Source organism: Nanorana parkeri, unplaced genomic scaffold, assembly GCF_000935625.1.
Source record: "Nanorana parkeri isolate BGI_ZX_2015 unplaced genomic scaffold, ASM93562v1 scaffold222, whole genome shotgun sequence".
Lineage (NCBI taxonomy): Eukaryota > Metazoa > Chordata > Amphibia > Anura > Dicroglossidae > Nanorana > Nanorana parkeri.
In genome coordinates this window covers 886,357-911,338 of record NW_017306490.1, presented here as the reverse complement: position 1 = coordinate 911,338, position 24,982 = coordinate 886,357, and the positions used below count along the sequence as shown (strand labels likewise).

Genomic DNA, 24,982 nt, shown 5'->3' with positions numbered 1-24,982 from the left:
TATATATATAGAGGGAGACGAAGTGACAACTAAAAACAGAAAACTAGTAAAATATGTATTCAACATGCTCAATACCATGAATTAATGATTAACACAAACTGTTGTTTCTCAATATTAATAATTAAAGATACATACAGTATACTCTATTTATAGATGTGGCTTAGTTTTCTTGGTTTTTCCTTGTATAATAAAACAAAAGCACACCTGTTATTCTATATATATAAAAAGTGTATCTAGCAGGGCCGTAGGAAGGGTGAGGCGAGTGAAGCAGGACCTGCCTGGCTGCTCCCCCTCACCTCTGCTGCAATGGCGAGCACAGGGCGCCATGGCAACAGGGGCGCCAGACGGCCAACACAGCTCGGCCTCGGTGTAGCAGGGAGTTGTGGGGCGGCACAGCCTGCAGCTTCTCCATGGATCCCCGCTGCTCTCCCCTCGGCCTATATGGGCAGAGACAGCGGGGATCCGAGGAGAAATGGAGCGCTGCAGCCGGAGGGGGAAGTTTGGGCAGAAGAGGGAGCTGTCAACCAGGATGGCCAAGCGGTGAGGAGAGAGAGAGCTGCTTAGCAAGGAACTGAGAGCCGGCGGCTCTCTCTCTCCTCATCGCTTGGCTATCCTGAAGTGACAGCGCTCCCTCCTCCCCCCCTTCCCGGCCAGCTTCAGTGCTCCATTTCCCCTGTGCCGCTGTGTGCGTGGCCAAGCAGCGCTGGATGGAAAGCAGGAGGATCGGTAAATATGTATAATATTTACCAATCCTCTGTGTGCGGCACAAACATTGAAGTGATCAGCTGCTCACTCCAGTGTTTGTAAACAACTGGGGACACATAGTACTATGTGTCCCCAGTTATGAATGAACAGGAAGTGCTTTACATCACTTCCCGTTTATTCTTGACTTTCTGAATTGGTAGTAGCACTCAGTACAGAGACTTCTACCCATTCATAACTGGATGATAGTAAATATTTTACTATCACCAGTTTGTGAATTCCACACACACACACACATTATTAGACATGTGCAAAGACTAAATATTTGTTTTTTACAAAACGAATGGAAACTAAAAACTTTTTCATTGCTTTGGTCAAACAAAACACATTTTACGCTATTTCGGATTTGGCCACCGGCTCGATCTGCGCATTCATCCTGGAGGCAGGGCGCATGACATCACATGATGACACATGTTCCCAGCGCCGGGTGACATCACACGCCTGTTGGGGGGGCACAATTTTCTGTTCTTGCCTAGGGGGGCAAAATGAGCTAGATACGGCTCTTGTATCTAGTGATGTGCATCAAGTAACATGAGTGAAAGCTGTCATGTAGATTGTTAAGTCATTGCTATAAAGATTCAAGTGTAGCAGTGGCCTTAATGAGAAACTAGTCAGGAATAGGCATTTGTAGGACTCTTAATCTCCATACCTAATCTGCTATAATAGTGCAACCTTAGCTGGCATGGATAGGTGGGTGCAGTTATTCACTTCACTCTCTTCCTTCCAGACCACAAATGTCAGAATAGTGTCAGGCTGTACAGCCTTCATAGACGTTGCCTTTTCTGAGGCCTAAGTTCAGGGCTGATAAGTGACATACCATCTAGTCTGCTAGATGGGGGGATAGTACCTTTGGTATGTGGTAGCTGTTATCAGCACTGCTCTTCAGAGCACCTCTGCTCTGATAGTAAATAATCATGACTCTAGTGATCCCTGACAGGTAAGACTGCACTATAATAACAGTTTTGGAGCGGAGATTCAAATGATCAAAGATGCCCATTGGCCCATTGAGGACTTTTTGTCACTATATTGTCTATAAAGAGATTGCCTGGCAATTATGATATCTGTACATTCTTTTTATAGACATCACCACAATGTTAATTCTTGATTTGTATGACATTTACAGGAGTAATACAATAAAGCAAAGTACAAAGTGCTAAGCGTGGTAACCCACAACTACCAATCAGAATTAATCTTCCACTGGTCATCATTGCTCATTGCAGGGTTTATTAAGTAATGCTGTTAATTAATTTGCAGTGAATTGTTCCATTCTCTCAGTAAAGAGATAGGAGATGAGCTCTTTATTGCAAATTTCCAGCAGGATGGAAAATCTCCCTAATCAGAGGCTTGTGTGTTTGTGACCTATCTTTACATGATAACTGCAATCAATGTTTAACTCAGTTACATCACTAGTAAATATAAGAAAGTGCATGGCCAATGTTAGAAATAATAAAGAAGACATTAAAGCAGAAGTAAATATATAAATACATAAAAAGAAAACACTGACAGGTAGGGTTTTTTCCACATTCAAAACTCTGTAAGTCTCTTTTGTCATAATTGCTCCTCCCTGCCTGACGGAACTTGCTTGCACTGAGCCGTGCATGCGCAGCTCGACATGGTTCTGTGCCAAGAGGAAGCAACTTTCGTGCACATGTGCAGAAATTAAACATACCTCCCAACTTTCTGAGATGAGAAAGAGGGACACCTTCCAGCACAATGTATTTAGGCAATGGATACACCCCTGCCACACCTCCAGTTATGCGGACCGTTAGGAATTTATGTTTTCTTTTTGAAATAGCAAACCTGATAATTAAGATATGAAAATATAGATGGATAAGATATGAAATAAAGATTTTAGTGTAGCATAACACTTTTGGTAGTTAAAACGTACATTTTACTAGATGGATTTGGTTCCAAACGAGGGACAGTCAGTCCAAAAAAGGGACATTTGGGAGGTATGGTTACATCATCCTGGCCCAGCCAATTAAAAAGCCAAAGAGTCCGAACCCAAATATGCTGTGCATACTAGCACATTATGGCAAACACCTCTTGGGGCATAAAAGTTCAATTTTGGTTTATTACCACTTTAAGGTATTCAGTACAAGAGAACAACAGAAGATACCCAGATTAGTGCATCAGTGTAGCTGATTTATGAACAGTAGAGCTATCAGCAGCAACCAATAGGTTTTAGACTTTCAAATGAAACGATCAGTCTGATTGGCTGTATAAGAATCAACCCTAGTTTTGTTTTCATAAAGCACTAGGCAGCACCTTGGCATAGTAGTTGTTAGCACTTCTGCCATGCAACACTGGGGTCCCTGGTTTGAATCCTGGCCAGGTCACTATCTGCCAAGAGTTTGATTGTTCTCCCTGTGCTTGAGTGGGTATTCCAGTTTCTTCCCACCCTCCAAAGACATGCTGAAAAGTTAACTGGCTCCTCTCTAAACTGTATGTTAATCTGTATTGCATGTACACTACATATCACTAAACACTTGCTGCAAGGTGTACTGAATACACCTTGCAGCAAGTGTTTAGTAATATGAATGTAAATGCAATACAGTTCAGACTCTTCCTGGTACCACTTCTGCTCCCAGACCCCAGACCCCCAGACTGGGGTATAGGAGCAGAACTGGGACCAGGAAGTCATAGGCTTGAAATTGCTCTCAGAGGAGAATGGGAAGCGGGTCTCCCCACCGGCAGTGCTCCTGCTCTTTTTTTGTCTGCCGCTCTGGGTGAAAGGGACAGCTGCTGTGGGCCCTTGTAAATTATGGTGCCCAGGGCAGTAGCCCCTTTTGCCTTGCAGTAAAAATGGACCTGGTTAAGACACATTCTCACTTGCAAATGGGGCTGGTCGCATGAGTCTCATTAATTCCTTTGTGGGACTTATGCAATCTGTTGAAGGCAGGAGGCACTGTACAATACAATGACAGCTGCCACCACCCGCAGATGTTTGTAGGTAGGTTGTATGTACTGCAATTATCTGTGGATGCGGTCATTCCCATGTATTCACAGCGATTACATGTGAAGGGTTTGTGAACAGTTGCAAGTGGTGGCAACTGTCATTGTATTGTATAGTACCTCCCGCCCACAGCAGATCACATGAATCTCAAGGAATTCTAAGACTTATGAATTAAGTGAGAATGGGGACATAAAGCAAAATTCAACATTCTGAAAAAGGTGATCTCATAAACAAGGCAGTAAGATAATCAACTTAGTAATGTAATAAATATGTATTGCGCTTTGTGTGCCTCTTCTTGTATAGGTTCTTGAATTGTCCATTTTAATGCTCAACGTTAGATTGTAAGCTCCTTGAGGGCAGGGACTGATGTGAACGTGCAACTATGTAAAGCAATGCGTAAATTGCCGGCGCTATATAAATATCTGTAATAAATAAATATATAAATGTTGCTTATTGTCTGGGGGCAACTATAGACACATACTGTGTAAGCATTCCATTCAGTTGTAGATAATGCTTGACAGATATACAATGGTGGTGAGCCAACTATTACTGATATTTATCACATTCAACTGAGTGTCAGAACATAATAATGATGCTGATATCAGTTTCTTTAGTTGTTTGGAAGTTCTCTTAATTTATGGTTTAGGACAAGCTAAGATGTCAGTAGATAGGTTAAAACCCCCCCAAAAAATACTTGCGTTGTGATGGTTGCCAAATTAGAAGCTGTCAGAAAGTGAAAACATAGGTATAGCATAGAAATGCATTCGGTTAGAAGACAATAAACACATTCTCGGAATTCTGCAAACCCATAAAGTATGCATGATGAAGGTCAATGTTCTGTTAAAACAGTTGTAAAAACCTTTAATTGCTTATGGAGTCAACAGGCTTTTATAACTCTCCAGTGTATAGGATGTTTTCTCTGTGCTTCTCAAGGGCTTGTATTAACAATGTCAGTGAAATATTCCCTAAACACAGAGAATCCTTCTTATATTGTTTTCTATATTAATTGCTCAATATAAATAAGAAGGAGAAGAAAATATTTGTGTTAGGTCTAGCAAACCCGGCCATTGGGGAGAGATTGCATGTTAGCTAAACCTCTATCAATGTTTTACAATTTCAAAGCGTGTTCCTAATAAAAGCTCAACTTAAATATATTTAGATAGTCCATTTCAATTTTAAAAAGCTACGGCTCTTTAGGGGTACAAAAATTGTAGCTGTTGTTAGGCACAGAGTAAGAGTAGCAGTGGGAGAACCAAGCATGTACGGTATGCCAATAATTTTCACCTAGAGACAATGTAGTTGCTATCAGCCTGCTGTTCTCCCCTGTACAGCAACAATCATACTGCACACTGAGCCAGTTGGGATCTGCTGCAGCCTGCCGTCAGGAAATATGCACATAAAGAGACATAGGAAAACCTTGACCTCCTCAGGCCACATCTTTGCTCCTTTATTGCCCAATTACAGACTGGAGGTGGAGAGATGTACAAATTGTATTGCCTAACTGCACTCGAAAAATTAAGGTCACCAGCATGGCTGTCCTGTCTGCAGGGATGATCGTCTCAGGACTTGATGAACAAAATCACAAATGTTTAGCAGGTAAAACAGCTCCCTTTGAATTTCAACAGCATATTTAGCTGTTTGCCTGGAGTCCAACTTTCAGCTGTTCTCGAATATTAAAGCAGACCTTTTCCCCCCAAACCTAAATAGCCCAGGTACATGTAGCTCTGCATGCCGTGCTATAAACATCCTCAAGTCATATGTAAATTAAAAACTTTATTTGTGCCCTTACATTTTATTACACTGCACTTCCTGGTATTTAGAGGCACTGGTGATGTATCCAGTGCTTCACAGCTGCTGTAGCCAGTGCTTCACAGCTGCCCTCTTGGAAGGCTATGTCATCATTGCTTTCCAGGGAGGACTCCTTTGCATCCTGCAAGATCTCACAAGATTTTACGAAATCTTGTCAGACCTCAGGGAAAAAGGTATTTATAATAAACTGCACCAGATCTCGTACAACGAATGCATGTGATTTGGTGCAGGTATCATCAGTGGGCCAGGACAAAGAATGAGAAAGAATATACAGGCCATAGCAGTGTGGGTTTCTAATTCTGACCCATGTGGACAGACCATTAAGAAAAACAAGAAGAAAGAGGCAAGTAACTATAAATTCCTTTACTGGTTTTCCTACACTGGCCTCTGTTACTGTTACTGTTGCTGCTGTTACTGTTGTCAAGCTTGTTAAGGGGAAGGAGGGGAGGAAGTCCACTTTAAAGAAACCTTCTAACAGCAGCTATAGATTCCTATTAAGTGACATTTAGTATTGTACAAAAATTTCAGTAAATGTTTCAACATTATTGCTGTCTCATAGACAACTAATTTATGTTGCCTTTAGGCCAAATGTTGCCTCTCACTCCTTTACCAGCACACACCTTCCAAAGGTTTTAAAAGCCAAAAGAACAGCTAAAAATTGTATTCATCAACATACACACACCTTGCTACACCTCTATATAGCAACTATCGGAGACACATACCGTAAATAAAATGCACAATGTCATCCAGTTTACCACAAAGTCAAAATTCAGTTTGTAGACTTTGTTCTTCCGACATATGAATAAGGAAAGTTAAGTAACATTTGTATGAAAAGAAGGAACAGTTGGATGGTAAGCAGACACAGACTATAGTGACATTACACACTCCTTCCAAAACCTTCATTTGTGAGCCGCTGTTTCCTTTTCCCTGGGGGACCCCAGTAAGAAGTCTTTCCCTTTAGGGTTTTTGGCTCTGCACTCCCCACCATGTAGTAGCACCACCGCATGAAATATACTGTAAAAGCTAACTACCAAAAGATATCAGTCAAGGTCCCCAAAAGAGAACTAACCATGAGATCAATTAACATGATGTATATTTGCAGAATGAACCAGGGCAAAAATGCAGCTTCATATATATCCATTCCCTAGTAGAGTATAGTACCAGTTTACATTCAGAATCTTAAATGGAAGGTGTCAATACCAAGGACATATTTATAGTCATAGATATCATGCAGCTGCTATGTAGCACAGCAGAACAGGGGACACAATAATTTGTTAATCATTTAGGGATATTCAGGGATTCAGGTACCTCTGTTAAATTGCAAAAAACAGCCTAAATCAAACATGTGGCTGCCCATGTAGGTTTGCGTTAATGTTTTTCTACCATGCTGCATATGCGTATCTTACCATCAATCTCCCACTGTTCTGTTCATCTGCCAAGAGCTAAGAAAATACCCATTTCGGGGTATAGAGGACTATGTGAGTTTTGCAATGAGCTAAATACCAGTGCTGTCACATGGGGAGAGTCCATAGCCCTGTGTAGTCAGCACATTTGAACTCCAGGTATAAAGTATTATGCATACTTACAATTTAAATATGCATATATCCTACCTGATTGGCTAATGGGGATCCTGTAAAGCAGCGTTGTAGCTGTTCAGCTTTAAACAGCACAGATTTTCCTGATCCTGCCAGCTGAATGGAATGTTGGGAAAGTGAAGGAAAGGTGAAAGGTGAATATATAGCTACTCGGGGGATAGTGGGGGGGTGGGGTGATAATAGTAAAATTGATGATTTGTTCTTGATGGGCATAGCAAAGGTTCATTTTTAGAGCAAAATGACGGTGTCTGTATGACATCCATCTCCAAACTACTTAATACTCATATCTCTATCACTTCCCCTCTCCTCCTTCCTCTGCCACAGCTGCCATCAATATACCTGGTGTTGGCAGTTATTGCGCCCCCCCACACCTGGTTTAAGAAGGGGGGATGGGGGAGCAGCGAGTACTAATTAGTAAGAGATGGGCTTTACACAGACACTGTCTCTTTTCTTGAATGGACAGTATCTGTCTCTTTATTCGTTATTTATAAAACAGCACAGGCATTATGATATACTTTGTAAAGCCAGAAAACCCTATGGTCATCATGTGCTGACTTGTACCATCAAATCTTTTACATATATTTAGGTCTCGGTGGAGTTAGCATAGTTTCTATCATTTTATCCTTGAAGTTTGTGTTTAATCCTTAGAGTCTAAATCAAATTTCAAGAGCTTGCTTGGTTATTTTTGTTTTTAAGATGCACCCTATTGGGTTGCTTTTTTTTTTTAGATGCGGCATTCTTTATTCTTATGAATTTCAGTTGCTTTTATTCCTCCAGACAAGAACTTCATTACTCTAGAAAGGAACTCATTAAACTCAAAAACATAAAAAAAACTATTTTCTCAGATGTTCGACTGCACTTGACTTGGTTCTGGGTCTGTTGTCCATGTACACACATCCTTAGCTCTGCATTCTATCTTTCTCTTGGCCACATAAAAATAGAGCTGGTTCTGGCATCAACAAGCTAAGTAGTCTATACACATGGAACATAAAAGAAAAGAACTACACAACCCTTAATTTATACAATTGTCAGAGCAGAGGCAAGGACTAACTTTATGAGCTCTAAGAATATTCATAATTCACAGATGATTCAGACAACCTAATAAAAATCAGAGGCTTTCCTGTTAAATAAAAATTATAGCTGTGAACAGACAATACCTGCCCAAGTACCTGTTTATATTTAACAAGGCCAACTGAATTTCTCATTAACTCCTTGTATGGGTAAAGAGTTATATTTTTTAAGAGCGGTGGGTAGGAGAAATATTTTTTTAAGAGACTATATTCATGAACAGGACAATATTGTGCTGGCAGCTGCGGTGCAAATCCTCTGACTTCCACTTGTTGAATATACTGACACAAATTGCAACATGTATAATGTACTGCAATCTAAGACTGTTTGCAGCCAAGGCTCTGCTTTGTTATTCATGGGATATCCCTTTTTTTTCTGGAAAGACTTATTACTAAGATTTCTGTGCACTTTATATCCTTGAATTGCGGACACATGGGATATATAGGGGTCTATTCACTAAGCTGCCGAAGTATCTAGCCGTAGATTCTGCTGATCCCTCGGCTAGCTTCGGCCCCAGGACCCCTTCGGTTCAGTAGAACCGAAGGGCTGCTGTACGGGCTATTCACTATAGCCCGTACAGCTCCCGAAGTTGGCCGAGCGGTTCAGTCGAGCCAAAGGCATATGCCTCTGCTCCACTGAGCCGAGGTGAAAGAAGGAAAGAAGAAGCTGGCCGTTATATATATATCTACATATACACAGTATATATATATATATATATTATTGCTATGTCCCAATTGAAGAGATTTTGCTCACTTCCTGAACTGGTGACTATACAAGAAGTGAAGTGACGTCTCAATTGAGACAAACATAGCAAAGCAAATCTGACTGTTTTAAAGTATATGGCAAGGTCAAAAAACATATTTTGTACATCTCTGCAATACATGCACATTTCCATGTTTTATCCCTTTAAACCCCAGGCAAGTAGAGAACAATGACTGTTGATGTGCCAGAAATATAGTGTGCTCCTACCTTCCTCTTTGACATGACAACACAGCGTATTTTTGGCTCTGAATTCCAGACACATGTTGTTAGCCCTGTCTACTTTATTTATATGATGGATTTCAAAGAACACTCCTTATGAGTGGAGTTATGTCTCCACTGTACATAAAGTCTGATTGACACTAAGAAACCAACATGTTCCCAAACCAGCCTATAATTACTCATAGACCCCACATTTCCTCTGACTAATGCCATCATTTTTAGATAGCCAGTTTAGTACATATGCTTTCTTGGCTTTATAGGAAAAATCCTAAACAAATTATTGAAAAGTTTTTTTGAAATCAGGACATTTATCCTACCATAGCTACCACCTATCTTGATTTTTGGTGGGTAGTCCAGATATTAAGGTTGCAGATTCTAGATATTGGCATTATTTTCTTTAAATATTGGTTAAGTGTGAAGGGTGAGATTTGGTTATGTCAGCTTATTAGTATCATTGCCACCATTTACCTGTGATAATGTTGGGACGTGTGCTGATTTGCTTTTTTCTACTATACCTCTTCACAGCGAACATACTGTATATGAATGCCTGACCCAATGCTAAAACAGCTATGTCTGTTATATTGGACCCTTCTAAATGTCTTTAATTTCCTGTGTATCTGTAGTGTGACATTATCCAAGGCACTGTGCTTGTAGCTGCTGGTCTCAAAGGATTTGGAGTGAGATTAGGTGATGTGCTCACTGTTCTTCTTGCTGAAGAAGAATCTGTGCCCAAGGACCTGCAATGTTTCTGTATGATTCATTCTCTGGATCTGTGTTTTCTCAATCTCTACTGCTCATTCTTGAATATTCCCCCATAAGTCAACAGCTCACCAGTCATCAGGAGATAGCTCTGACATGAGGAAGCAAAGCCCTGCCTTTACCAAGATGGCCACTTTTGTACAGTGCAGAACAAGGGATGGTAAGTCAGTAATTGGGAAAAGATCAGCTGCAGAGACCACAGCAATACTGGTGACTGGTCTTTGCCTTCTGTTTGCCTTTTTAGGCACAGCTTCCACAGTTCAGTTCCCTTTAATATATTACTCTCTAAAGTACGGGCTCTGGAAGCATCCACCATGACTGAAACGAAATGTGAAAATTTAGCTTTTTTCCTGAAAGGAAGCATTACACCATTAGCTAACTGAAGACAGCAGTTCCACAATGGTAATTAGGAACATACATACATTTTTAAGAAATATGAATAAAGGTTTTGGCTGCTTCTGTAAATTCAGATGATCAAGTTTGGAAGGCGTTGAATGTGTTTTCTGAATAGTCAGTGTTTTAGTGTGCAAACAAACTGCTCTTATCACTTTGAACGTGGAAAGTGTCCCATATCATTTGATCTATAGTAATGTACGTCAGTAAAGCATATATAGTTTATCTCCCAAGTACAAAGGGGTCAGAAAAGGAAGATTAAGATTGCACAGGGAACTATTACGCCATCCATCCTAAGATATAATAAAACCTGGTTGAAGTGATTAATGTACAGGTTTTATAGACTGCTGCGTTACTAATATTAGATCAAAAGAAACAATTTGTGGTGACAGAACAAATATCTCATCCGAAGGAGGGAATTACTTCCTAACAATAGCATATTAATTTTATCCTGAGTTGGGCGGTTCCACAAAAGTATGTACTTCTCAAAGACAACAGCAGAGTCCTATCATTCCTAGGTTCAGTTGTGGAAGATGAGGAGGGCCCCAAACTATTATCATAAAGAGCAAGATGTACAGTATGTAGTTATCCTAACAAAGAGGCTACAAGCTCTGAAAACAGGTATAAGGTTCTACTGTAAGTCTCTGCAGGAAAATGCAGGAGCCTAAGGGGCCACTTTTGCCAACTATAAACAGAAAACTGGCATAGCTCCCAACTGCCCTTCATCTGAAGGGACTCTCCCTCTTTTGGAACCAAATCTCTGTATCCCTTTTTGCTACTCAGCTGTCTCTGTTTCTGGTCTGGTGTAGAGAGTCCTAAAACAAAAGAAATAACCAAAAATGTTATACTACACTAAATCATTTATCCCACTTGTGTATTGTGAAAACATAACTCAATTGATTGTAGAATATTTGCCACTCTAATCATGCCTGTGGAGCACTGCCATAGTAGATATAAAGACATTCTAGTCTGAAATATCACACTAATGTTTTCAACTAGCTACCCGTTATGCAGGGGCGTAACTAGAATTCACAAGGCCCAATAGCAAAATGTTGTATGGGGCCTCCCAAAACCGCCCCTAACTGCACCCATCCACCAAAAAAAACCTACCTACCTCCGGAACACACTCCCATGCCTGCGCCGTCTCTGTCTCCTTTCCTTCAGCTCTGCTCCTGCTGGCTCTGACGTCAGAGCAGAAGAAGAGATCACTCTGCGGCTCACTGCTGCAGAGCCCACCATAGACCCTGCACAGCCCACCAGAAACCATGCAGAGCCCACCTCACACCCTGCAGTGCCCACCATAGACCCCACAGAGCCCATTATAGACCACACAGAGCGCACTATAGACCCCGTTGAGAGCACACCATAGACCCCGCACAGGCCAACTGAGAGACATCATAGACCCCGCACAGCCCAGCACATACCAGAAACCTTCCAGAGCCCACCTGATACCCCAGACAGCCCACCTGAGAGTGACCCTGCAGAGCCCACCTGAGACCCCACAGAGCCCCTGCAGAGCCCACCATAGACCCTGCACAGTCTACCTGAGACCCTGCACAGCCCACTTGAGACCTTGTAGAGCCCACTTGAGACCCGCATATACCATAGATCCTGCACAGTCCACCTGAGATTCTCTATGGTGGTCCCTTTCCCTGCACACGTGCTCTCCTCTTACTTGTTTGAGCTGCCTGCTCCCCGGCCTCCTCCACCTTCACTGCTGGTCCCTGGCCTCCTGACCCGGCCCCCCTCTGCCCCGGGCCCCATAGCAACCGCACTGGTTGCTATGGCGGTAGTTACGCCACTACAATTATGTCTTTCTTACTTGCCTTTCTCACAGCTACCTGCATTTGTCAACTCGTTTTAATAGTTATATAGCGTGTCACCATCAAGGCAGAAATGCATTACGCCTGCAGCTGGCATTGCCATAAATCTGTCGAGACATGCCCCACCTTCCAGAATTTACATCACCTGTCATAAGGAAACAGAGCTTGTTGTTAGTGGCAGACTAGATAAGCAAGACAGAGACATTTGTAAAACAAAGGAAAGTTAATTGGTGGTTGTCAGACTGACAATTTTTTAGGTTAATCTAACCATTCAGTATGCGGAAAAAGGCTTTAGAAACTCCTTAAAATGTATATAAGGACAAGAACATAATTTAAATATATTGCAGCTTTTTTCAGGCCTTTTCCCTTTCCTTTCACTTGCTAATCCTGACAGTAACACACTTCCTGTCCTAGGTTGACAACACTCACTCACCGCATTGTATCTATAGAGTGGCAGTGTTGTCACTCTAGGACAGAATGAAGGGAATTTATCAAAACTGGAGCAGACACAATCTGGAGCAGCTGTGCATGACAACCAGTCAGCCTCTCTCTTTCATTTTTAAATCTCAACTGACCAAACTGAAGAGAGAAGCTGATTGGTTACTATGCACAACTGCTCCAGATTGTGTCTGCTTCAATTTTGATAAATTCCCCCCAATGTGTTTTATGACTACAGAATACTTCCCCTTCTCCTCATAACATAAGGAAAGGTGTTCTGTAGCCTACAGAGATGGACTGGGCAGAGCTGATAACAATGCCTGAGATAACATTGCAAAATGCAGAGGACAGACTGGATTTCTGGCAACAGGCATTTAAAAAAAAAATATCAGACAGCTATGACAAAAACATTTTCAATTATATATTTAAGAGACCAAAAGGAAGTGAATACGTTAATCATCTGGGTTTACATACCAACAAAAAAATCGGTAATCCTTATTGTCAGTAATCTGTTATCTGAAGTACAATAGGAATTTACTTCAGTTAGACATAAACGTCAATGTAAGAACAGCAAATAAAGTAGCAAAATTAATAAGAGTTACAGATCTTGTAATTCTCAGACTTAATGAAATTGTAATAAAAAGGCTATATGACATTTAGTATATAATCATAAACTGTAGTACAAGGGTCTGAGATGACATGCTTTCATTGATGGTGGCCCCATGGATGTGAAGGGATAAGAGGAGGCTGTGCTGAGTGTTTTGTCTCCTGTTACATTTTACTAGTAGCCAAAGCATAAGTGAAAGGGAAATGAAGAGTACTAGAAAAACAAAAGGGTACTGTACTTATCTCCAGGTCCGGTGCTCCACCACAATGTTGAAACAGCTGGCTTTCTAGGAGATTACATTGTTAATATTGTCTCTTTAAATATTTGCATCACATAAGTGGCATCAGCACAGCATGACAACTGGACTGGTGAATATGCAGTATAGTAAATCAAGTGCTGACATTTACTGACTTTAGAACAATTGTATATAATATTTTCAACCAGAGTGGAAACAAGGTTGTTCTATCAAAGTTTGTGACTGCGTTAGAATGTGTGACCAGTGACATGGTCACACATTTTAATGTAATCCTGCCCACTTTTTCAGCGGTGGACCGGCAAAATGAGAAGAATTCCAATATTTTCTCAGCTGTTCCAGGGCAGATTGGCATCGCAGATCGTATGTGCAGGAGAACCGATTTGCCCTGAAACAGCTGATTGGTCCTGGAATGTCACTTCTATCTGACTTTGTGAGTGTGATCTGACATTCCACTATGTCGGATAGAAGTGAGATTTCAGGACCGATCAGCTGTTCCAGGGCAGATCGGTTCTCCTACACATACCATCTGCGATGCCGATCTGCCCTCGAACAGATGAGAAAGTGTTGGAATTCTTCACCTTTTGCCGGTCACATATTCCACCGCCGAAAAAGTGGGCGTGAGTACGTTAAAATGTATGACCACGTGACGGGTCACACATTCCAACCCAGTCACAATCTTTGATAGTTCAAAGGTTTCATTGACCACAGTGCTAACAGCATAGGCAAGTGTTATTGGACAACTGGAAAAGGTCAGAGTACTATTAGGAATTTTATAATAAAAACCAGTTATTTATTGGTAGTTTTGGATAGAGTGGTAAGGGGATAGAACCCCTGTCAGGTTTTATTGCTGCCTGTGAGATTCACTCTAATTCACCGGGACTGAAAGTGAGAGAAAATTAGCATTCTGAGTTGTCACCAAAACAGGTATAGAAACAAAATGTTTGAGGTTTCCTTCACATTGGGGAGATTTCTTCTCACTTCCTGTTGTATTTACAAGACAGGAAGTTAAGGAATTTTCCTCATTGGAACACAGATGGTAAAAAAGTGATAGGTGTATTTACCATTCCCTACTATATCCAAAACTTATATATTTTAATGTTGCTTAGGTTATTTGGGGTAACTTAACAAAAGTCCCCTTATCATTTACATAAACTTTATTATAATAGCCGCCTTTCCTGAATGTTTACTTTCCCACACCATCAGCCTATGGCTAAGGAATATCATGTAAGAAATATCGTATTGTAATTAGGTCATAAATATGAAAATACTTTTAATCTATGATACAAACAGCTAAATGGTGAGGTCACTTGGCACTCTTACCGTGCATTTAATATCACCAATTAAAGTCCACATGAGCACAAGTATCTATCAATAGGTGCCAGCATATAATCACTTCCTGTCAAAATAAAAAGTGCAAAGAGCAGTAGTGTACTGAACCCAGCCGATCCAATGGTCTCAATATCCTATCGTGCTGCAGGGGTTATTTTAAGAATTAAAGAAATTGTGTGCCAATTTTGTGCAAATCATCCATCACCAAGCTTACACAGGATTTGGACTCCCCAATCCCCAGGGAGGAATGGAGCAGTGAACAAGCACAGGGAAGGTGGTTCATTGGTGGGGGGTTGTTCTTTATAGAGACACTGTCACTGTAAGTGTTAAAATGCACTTGTTACTTTGTCTATTTTGATATCCCACCTCCTCTGAAACTGATACTTCTCTGCACTCCCATGCTGCCCTGTTTGCCTCCTGTAGGCTTGTTTGGACATTGTAAAAATGGGACTAAACTATGCAGCTTGTATAGAAATCCCTTTACACCTAATTCACAAACTTAAGTGGAAAGCAGCGAGTCTCCAATGGAGTCCAAACAGCTAAAGCCTGCACGACGTGGCCAGTGGCAGGGCTTTGGTGTATCTCTTCCAGCTGTAAGAGTTCCTCCTTAGATGGGACGCACTCCATGATGGTAAATGAGAGAGAGGGGCTTATGAAAGAGGAAAATAACCATGAAACATGTCACCTCTTGCCTCTGGAAGTAGTTGTACCTTGTTCTCAGAGGTACAACCGGGAAGACCATGCTATCAGCTTATTCACCCACATGGAGCTGATCCTGTATAAGGAAGAGCACTGACAGCCAGAAGAACTACACCAAAGCCCAGCGACTGGCCAGGGCATACGGCTTCACCTTTTTGGATTTTATTGGCCAGAGATGCACTGCTTTCCACTTCTGTTTGTTATTAACTGTGTTAACTTACCACTTTGTTTTTTTTACTATTAAACATATCACTTTTAATACACTAGATCCTACGCACTTTATTGTTGTTCTTCTATTACTACTGCCTTTGGATACCCTTCACTATTAGGAGTTGCTAGATAATTTGAGTTATTATTTTTGGATTTCCCTCTAGATATTCCCATTTACTGTGAGCTCCAGTTTTGATGTGGATATTAAATACACAAGTACTATGCACTTTTACCTTTCTCTTTTGTTCTAAAAAAGCAGTAGTGGCTGCCTGTAGATTAATGAGCATAATGTTCATTATGAGCCAAAGCAGTGCTTAGTAAAATAGATTATGAACCTAACCCTTCAGTTGTTCATAGGTCACTTCTCACAATCCAGAGACATACATTTTGAATAGAGAACACAGCAAACACTGCAGCCTTTTGTACCTGTCAGTGGCATAACCTTGGCATGACACTATATAAAGTCATGCAATCTCTTCCAGTTTTGCTGTTAAGTATGCAAGGAATGTGAAAATAAACTCTTTGCTCAAAGGTAAAGAAGTAAGAATGTTGGGACTGTGATAGGCCAGTGCCTCTCCCTGTGAGAACACAACCAAGATGTTGGCATGTTTTAAAAGAACCTGTATTGCCTATAGGATCCCTGCAGCTGATTTTCTCATGTCAAAACTGCCCCCTGATGACTAGATATCTGACAACTGGTGGGGTAAATATTAAGAACCTGAGTATGAATAAAGCAGAAGCAGGGTGATTATTGCATGGTAGGTCCCTAGGTACACATTCATTTCTAGCAAGCAGAATTGTGAGCTCCACAGCAGTGACATCACCAAATCTCACTGTAAACATCCTGAGACTAGCAGTCAGAGGCAAAGTGCCTTAGATGAGGTCTGCAGATATAAAGTTAAAGAGGAACTTCACTTCCTCCCCCATTCTCTTTTTAAATTCTCAATAACCTTGTTTGCTGGGTTATCCTTAACATACTTACATGTCCAGCAAATCCTGCCTTGTCATGCACAATCCTCTGATCCCCGCCACACTCCAGTTACCACACCACCATCTTCTTTACATACAGTATGTCATCAGGGGGCTGTCTGTCTCTTCCGGGTTCTTGCAGCTGGCCCTCTAAGGATGCACATGAGTGGCAGCACATCATTATGAGGCCAGTTCCAAGAACCAGCAAAAAGCAGTTGGTCCCCTGATAATGTGCAGGAGGGCATGTGCTGTAGAATACATCAAAGCTTCCTGGGATACTAACATCATACATCTCAGGAGGCTTCGGGGGCTCTAAAGCACATGCATTGCTGCAAAGGTGCTTGAGACACAAGTCTCACCTAGGCAAGAATCCCATAAATGTCAGGAAAAAGGTATTGTGGGGCGATTTGAATGTCCAAAATTGAGAGAAGAGGGGAGGGGGAAGGCCTGCTTTAAAAGGCTCAAGGCACAACAGTGTCTAATCACATGAAGTACACTGCTATTTTTATGAGTAATTCTAGACCAAAAGTAAATTTTTTAGAGTATTGCTTGGCAGAAATAACATTTCTTGGTGCTCCCTATAAAATAGCAAATATTTAAACTCTACTGCCTAGAATATTGTGTGCAATTATGTATAGAAAACATTATAAAACACAGTTCTACGGTACCAACAAGGCACAACACGCCGGAAAAGTCAACCTTTAATCACTATGATTAATTGAGCTCAATTTAATATTAAATGATGAATGGTAAAGGTTTTGGAGATTGTTGTAGTTAACTTATTGGTGTAAGGTGTTATTGTGTAATAACTAATCATGCCACAAGCAGGTTGCATTATGCAAAAGTAATCACCAGCAACTAATTATAAACTTATTTTATTAGCTATGTAATATAGCATTGCATGTCGGTCCATAGAGGGACAGGCCGCTCAGTTTTGGCAGAAGTGGTGAGATATGCTCTTACTTTACAGAAAACCAATGCTAAGAAAAATAAAGAAGCTGTTATTGCTGACCAACTTGTGAAAATGATGGTTGCCTAGTGGTCTGTGGCTTTAATAATCTTTAAGTCACTGACCAGGAATCAGAATGCAGATAAGAAAGTCAGGGGAAAGTAAGAACACTGGATTCTCAAACCTGCATATAACATTTCCCTGTAATTTATTTTTATTGTTACCAGTTATTCTGTGGGGCTTTGTTTAATAAAACAATACATAGCATAATGACAGCAAGCAATTTTCAACCATGACTAACAACTAAAAAATCAGATCTTTACTGAAATGACTAAAGTAAATTGAATTTTGATAGGTTTCTATGGGTTACACTTTGCATTGTATTGTACTTTGCACTGCCTTTTTAAATAAGTCAATATGTTTATTTGATGTGGAAGCTGAGATTCATCAGTAATCATTTCCTTTTCTATACAAAGTACACAGTCAGGACGCCTTTTGTTCCCAGCGAACAACCTTTTGTATCTGTCTTGACCAGGGAGTCAGTTTAGGGCTGTTATGTCTACCTCATACTGTAAAGCAGCTTTCCTCAACCTATCTAACATGGATGAGCCCTTGAAATAACTTACAGGTCTCAGTGAACAATTACTATATCTACAGCTCCTGGTACATTAGCACGAGCAGTACATTGACATATAAGAATACATAAAAGAATAAGAAATATGGCCTACCTAAAGTACTTGACCATCACTTTGAATTACAAAATTATTTCCAGTAAAAAAAAAAAAAATGAAATAAACAGTCTTAATGGCCAGATTAGAAATAGCGACATTGATAATTGTATTGTTTTCCTGGTGGTCAGTGGAAAAATGCCCCTTATATTAATGGTCAGTAATGAAGAACCCCTTACACTGGTGGTCACTGGGAGAAGGGTCCCTAAAGATTAGTGGTCAGTGGGAGAAGGACAACCTAGCATTTTTTGGTCATTGGGAGAAGGGTCCCTGCTGATTAGTGTCTAGTGGGAGAAGGACCACTATACATTGGTAGTCATTAAGTGAAGGGTCCCTATAGATTAAGGGTTAGTGAAAGAAATACCACCTTACACCTTAAGAAAATGGCTCCCTTAGACTCATGGTCAGTGAGAGGAGGGTCATATCACAATGGTTGGGAAGATGGGCAGAGTGAAGATGGGAAGAATGCTCCTTACCTTAGTGGTCAGTGGAAAGAAAGCCCCCCTTAAAGATAGCTAAAAAGAGCATTAGTATAGATGGTAATTTATGTGAGAGGCAGAAATAGCTCATTGCTCAAGGAACCTCTAGCAACCTCTGGCGAAACACTGGTTACATTCTAAAGGTCTCCTTTAAGATGAGAAAATCATAAAATAAACCCTTATATGTTCAATGGAAGATCAAACAGCATGATTACATTAATGTAAGCATACTGAGAAATCCAAACCACACGCTAATCACACATGTAAAAGAATGGAAAGGTCTAAGGAAAATCTGTATGCCGAACACTCATTTTATTACACATCAAAAATATCACAAACAGACTGTAAACCCCCATCAAAAAAATCTCACTGAGTGAGTTAGTTTATGAATATGGATTCATGGTCAGTAAAGTAATCGGTGGAGCAGCTTGACAGCCAGGCAACTTGCTGGTCAACAGTTGTGACCTCTGTGTTTCTCTTAGCACTCTATAACATATGGGGTCTATTCACTCAGCTGCCATAGGCAGCCGAGTGAATGACCGACCTGAAGCGAAGTGAGCTGAGCGTTGTTTGGCTTTTCACTTCAGTCTGGTAAGGCTGATTTCAGCCGTATATCGTCTGAAATCAGCTGTACATCTGGTGGCTTCGCGTGGCTTTGGGTCGGCCGAACATGCTCAGCATGTTCGGCCGACCCGAAGTGCAGAAGGAGTTCGACTCAGCCGATCCAACATCTGGATCGGCTAAGCCGAACCTCCAGCAGGCTACTCGCTGCTGTTCGGTCTATTCTTATAGATGCCGAACAGCAGTGCGAGAATAGCCGAATGCCGCTGACCTGATGGAGAACTGCAGCAGAGGGCGGGTGCACTATCTAGTTTGCTATTGCAAATTGAAATAGCCAATAGGAATCTAGCAATGCATTCCTATGGTGAAAAAACGGCTCCGTGTCAGAATAAAAAAAAAAGCAGTGTTTCTCCCCTTGGCGGCCGGGAGCAGGAGACTCCCGAAGCGTCCGGGAGAGTTAGGCTGTCTGGAGATCAGTGTCCCTGGTTAGCTGGTAACCAGGGACGCTGATCTCTCTGCAAGTGGCCGGAGCCAGCCGTAAAATCACGTCTGGCTCCGCCCAGCTGTAAGAAGCAGGCTGTCGGCCAGCTTCGGCTTTCAGCGCGGCTCAGTGGAGCCGAGGCATATGCCTTCGCCTCAACTGAGCCGCTTGGCCAAGTTCGGGAGCTGTACGGGCTATAGTGAATAGCCCGTACAGCAGCCCTTCGGTTCTACTGAACCGAAGGGGTCCGGGGGCCGAAGCTAGCCGAAGGATCGGCTGAAGCTACGGCTAGATCCTTCGGCTGCTTCGTGAATAGGCCCCATAGTGTAACTGCACACTCATACAGACTAATCAAATATGATTAATACTGACATTGTGGTCATGTAGATGTGGTTTTAAGGTTATTATTACTGGTTTGATTCAGCCTCTCATTTTTGTCTTCATGTGCAAAATTTCCAACTCTGGTCAAAAAGCAGGAACCTATAGATACCAGTCAGAAAGTGCATGCATTAATCTAGGTTACCGATTGGCTGTCATGGCCAACACACCACTGCAAATCATTTTCTGTTTTAATATCATATCAGTATGATATAACTCAATTTCTATTTTTTTTTGCAGCTGATGCAGCGATGAGTCAGTCAGGATCTACTGGAAGCAAGCATGGATCCACCAAGTAAGAACTGTTATCTCTCTTATTATTGCATATTATTTATATATATATTTCATTACACAGATCCACAGTCATAGATGGTGCTTAGAAATCAGAAAAAATCCATCCACAGAAACTTTTTTTCAGAACTGATGCAAACCCAAAAATAAATGCTTGCATCTTACAAGAGTGTAGTAAGTTATGAGCCGTGATTTTAGCTTAGTACCTTAAGGGCCATTGACCCCTCTAGTAGTATGAGCTTTGCCATAGCAGTTACCTTTACATCCACATCATATTTATTTAATCTAAATAAAAACAAAACATTAAGGTATTTGTATACTCTGCATTTCACAATAATAATAGTAATATTATTATTTTGTAGGTTTGTAATGAAAAAAATCAAAAGAAAACCCTTTTCAGTTTCCCTTATCAGTCATCTAGTCCCTGCAGGCCAGGGCTTTGGAAAGGAAGAAGCTGTTTGAAGATGCCAGCGACATCCCTAAAACAGATGTTGCTGCTAAATGGTCAGTGTAGATGCCAATCAACTTGCAGGGGGTAGTCACTGCAGCAGAACTGCTTCTAATAGGGTGACAAAACTGCTGCAATATTGGGCGCTAGGGGGACAGAGTTGTTAGTTTATTAAAGGGAGAAATCAGAGTGGGTAGTAACTGGTATGATCAAAAGGCATTTTTTAAACATAGGCCCCTTACCAATGGGTGTTGTGTCAGTCTGTTATTAGCCCGTGATTAAACGGATCAAGAATGGACTTCAGCATATCCCTGTGGGAGCTGGATTTAAGTGAATGTGCTTTAATTTACATCCCTTTACATCCAGGTATGTTCAAGATCGTTGGACCTAATGCAATAGGTCTGTGTCCAAGATCACTTTTGTGGACCTGACCAGATGTTGGCAAATATAGACAAGCACAGGTTGTTGATGTTTACATCAAGCCACCTATATGGATTACTTGGATCAGTATTTTCTCCATCAGAAGATGGAGGAAGTAACAGAATGGACACAAATATCACATATTTGGCCTCCATTTCCGTTCTGATCCGAATCAGCAGGGGATCAAGCTAGGATCCCCTACTTAGATGCAACAAAGGGTGCCTTTATAAAAGGGGTCTTACTTATACCAATATAAAAAAAAAACATTGCACAGCTGCATTTGCAAGGTGAAAAGGAAGCTATTTGCACAACTTTGGTATTTGGACTTACATACACTTTAAATGAAAACTAGCTAAGTACCTGAATAAAACTCTGGGTAGCTTCTTGTAATCCCCTTCAAGTAGCCCTCAACTGAGAGAGGGGCAGCACTAGAAGCCAATTAGGTGTCCTGCAGTGCACCTGCGCTGACAGGTAGGGTGCTGATAAGGTAAGAGAGCACAAGCATCACCTCCTCAGTCTGCTGCTGCTCCTTCACTGTCCAATCACAGGCAGAGAAGCGACCAGTATATAGTGCTCTAAGAGTAAAGAGAAAAGTCAGGTAACCACCAACTTTGCTGTGCTAATTGGGTAAGCTGTCTAAATCTGGGGACTGGATGGACAAAAATACAAATCCTTTGGCGGGTACAATAGCTCCCTTATATGAATCACAACTATATATTTCAAGTTTACTTGGAGTTCATCTTTAGGTCTTCATATATGATTAAATATGTTTATATGCTTTAATAAACCCCAAAAAGTTAATATTTCTTTCCAGATTTGGGGTTATTTGCTAATGAGCTTTCTGTTTCTTTCAGTGGAGGATCAGGCAAAATGAGCGCAAAGGACCTATTTGGTACGTTTCTTATGGTTATTGATATGTGATTGAATTATTTTTTTGTAAAAAGTATATAATTTTTACTTATAATGTCTGGTCACGCTGTGTGCACTTACATATCTGCCTCTGTTCATCTGTGTATAAGTATGAGTGCTTAGTTTGTAGAAAAGTATACATACAAGTATACATGCATTGATCATTCACAACTGTGCAAAAGGATGTGTATGCCTGCTTATAAATATCAGTAAAAGTCGCCGGGAGTCTGTTTAAACAGCCCCGATGCTGGCGATGTACACTGTACGTCGTCAGTCACGAAGGGGTTAAAAAAGCAGGCCTTGGGGTTTAAGTAGGCTAACGCTGGCTATACACTATTATTATTATTATTATTATACAGGATTTATATAGCGCCAACAGTTTGTTCAGCGCTTTACAATATAAGACATTACAATCACAATACAATTCAAGACAAGATGGTAAGGGGGGCCATACCCCTGAGGGCTTACAATCTAAAAGGGAGAGGGAGGTGATACATGAGGAGGTAGCTGTGTGGGGATGAATTGTTTGAGAACGTGATGATTGAGTGGTTAGGTTGAGGTGGGATAGGCTTCCCTGAAGAGATGAGTCTTGAAGGATCGCCTAAAGGCAGTCAGAGTGGGAGATAGACGGACAGGTTGGGATACAGAGGATGGAAGAGACTCTAGTGAAGACCTGGAGGCGAGCATGGGAGGAGTTGACAAGGGAGCTGGAAAGCAGAAGGTCTTTTGAAGAGCAGAGCGGACGGTTAGGGTGATGCTTTGAGACAAGACTTGAGATATAGCTGGGGGCAGAGTTGTAGATGGCTTTGTAAGTCATTGTTAATATTTTGAATTTTATCCTTTGGGCTATTGGAAACCAGTGCAGGGATTGGCAGAGGGGGGTTGATTAGGCGAATGAGTCTAGCAGCAGCATTCATGATCGACTGAAGGGGGGATTGCCTGTGTAGAGGTAAGCCAATGAGGAGAGAGTTACAGTAGTCTAGACAAGATATAACAAGTGAGTGAATGAGTGATTTTGAGGTTGCATTGGTGGGGGAAGGGGCGTATTTTGGAGATGTTGCGAAGGTGAAGGCGGCAGGATTTGGATAGTGATTGGATGTGGGGAAGAAAGTTGAGGTTCGAGTCAAGGATGACACCTAGGACCTGGGCATGGGGGAGGGTTGGATAGCTGTGTTATCAATCTCAAGGGAAAAGTTGGGGGAAGGTGCACGGGCGGGATGAAATATCATGAGCTCAGTTTTTGAAAGGTTGAGTTTTAAAGGAGAACTATGACATGAGTGATTTCCACTCACCTCATAGTTCTAAGCCGACCTGTGACAATGAGACTGTCACAGGTCGGCTCAGTAGATCGGGAGGTGAGAGAACACATACCGGGTTCCCTCACCTCTCGATCCTGTCATGGCTCTCTGCCGTGACAGGGGGAGGGGCTGGATTCCCCTCTCCCCGCTCCGATCTGCCAGCGCTGACTGGCGGAACGGACGGGGTAGGGGGCGGGTACAGCTGGCTCTGCCTCTAGATAGGCAGAGCCAGCTGTCACTCACGCAGCTGGGCGGATCCCGTCATCTAAGTCGGGATCCGCTCCAGGTGCGGCGTCTCAGTATACCGCGAGCTGTAGCTCGCGGTATACTGAGCTTAGGGTAACGGGAGGACGCTAGTTTGTGTCCTCCTGTTACCCTAAGGAGAACTATGGGGAAAAAAACTGACCCCATAGTTCTCCTTTAAGAAGTGTTGTGACATCCAGACGGATATGTCAGTTAGTAGATTAGTGACACGCAAGGACACTAAGGGGGAGAGTTGTGGAGTAGAAAGATATATTTGAGTGTCATCGACATAGAGATGGTATTGGAAGCCATGTGAGGTTATTAACTCACCAAGGGAGGAGGTGTAGATAGAGAAGATAATACACTAGTAAAATTTTGTTCCAAAAATTGGTTTTAGGAACGTTAGTTAGTTTTTATATTAAAAAAATTTAATTTCCAAAATCGAATATTGAATTTATATGAAATGTTGAAATACATTCATCAAGTCTCTGATGTCATTATCAAATGTTCTGCTGAGATTTCTCACATGAAAGTTGAAAATCAGTGTATGGCCAGCTTAAGAGGTTCTTCAGTCTCCCCTCTGCAGTCATCACTCTGACTGGAACTTTAGACTAGAATAGTAACTTCATTTTAAGTCACAACATGAGTGGAAAAAGCAGGGGCTGATCTGTGTGCAATATGCATACAAATAGCCCAGAACATACCAGGGAATCATAGTGACATCTAAGAAGAGGATTTTAGTCCAGAAAGTAAATGGTGGCCCTATATCAGGGTAGGGAAGCTCCATACTCCAGTTGTTGTGGTACTGCAAGTCCCAGGACACATGGCAAAACTGACAGCTACAGGCATGACTCCCAGAGGCAGAGGCATGATGTGATTTGTAATTTGCACGACAGCTGGAGTGCCAAGGTTGCCTACCCCCAGCAGGCCAGTGCTGTCTCTATTGCCTAAATGAAGATGGCACTGGCCTGCTTGAATGAAAGGAATATGAAGACATTGTCGTGAGCAATACTGTGATCTCTGTGAGAGGTAATAAATACCTGCAAGTAAAACACCTACACATTACATAGCATGCGTGTACTGCTTGCACGTAACATAATAATAAAGCCGTTGCCAGGTTCACTTTAAGCTGTTTTATCCCCC

At 41.6% G+C, this 24,982-nt stretch overlaps 1 protein-coding gene across 2 annotated transcripts in view; it reads left to right on the top strand.

Moving 5' to 3' along the window:
* The window catches only part of EPS8L2 (EPS8 like 2), a 116,442-nt gene that overhangs the window by 39,830 nt on the left and 51,630 nt on the right, over window positions 1-24,982 (top strand). For both annotated transcript variants that reach the window (XM_018556051.1, XM_018556050.1), the window contains exons 2-3: window positions 20,471-20,525; window positions 22,244-22,281. In XM_018556051.1, the coding sequence (XP_018411553.1) occupies window positions 20,482-20,525; window positions 22,244-22,281 (82 nt within the window). In that variant the 5' untranslated portion in view covers window positions 20,471-20,481. The remainder of the gene's footprint in view (window positions 1-20,470; window positions 20,526-22,243; window positions 22,282-24,982) is intronic.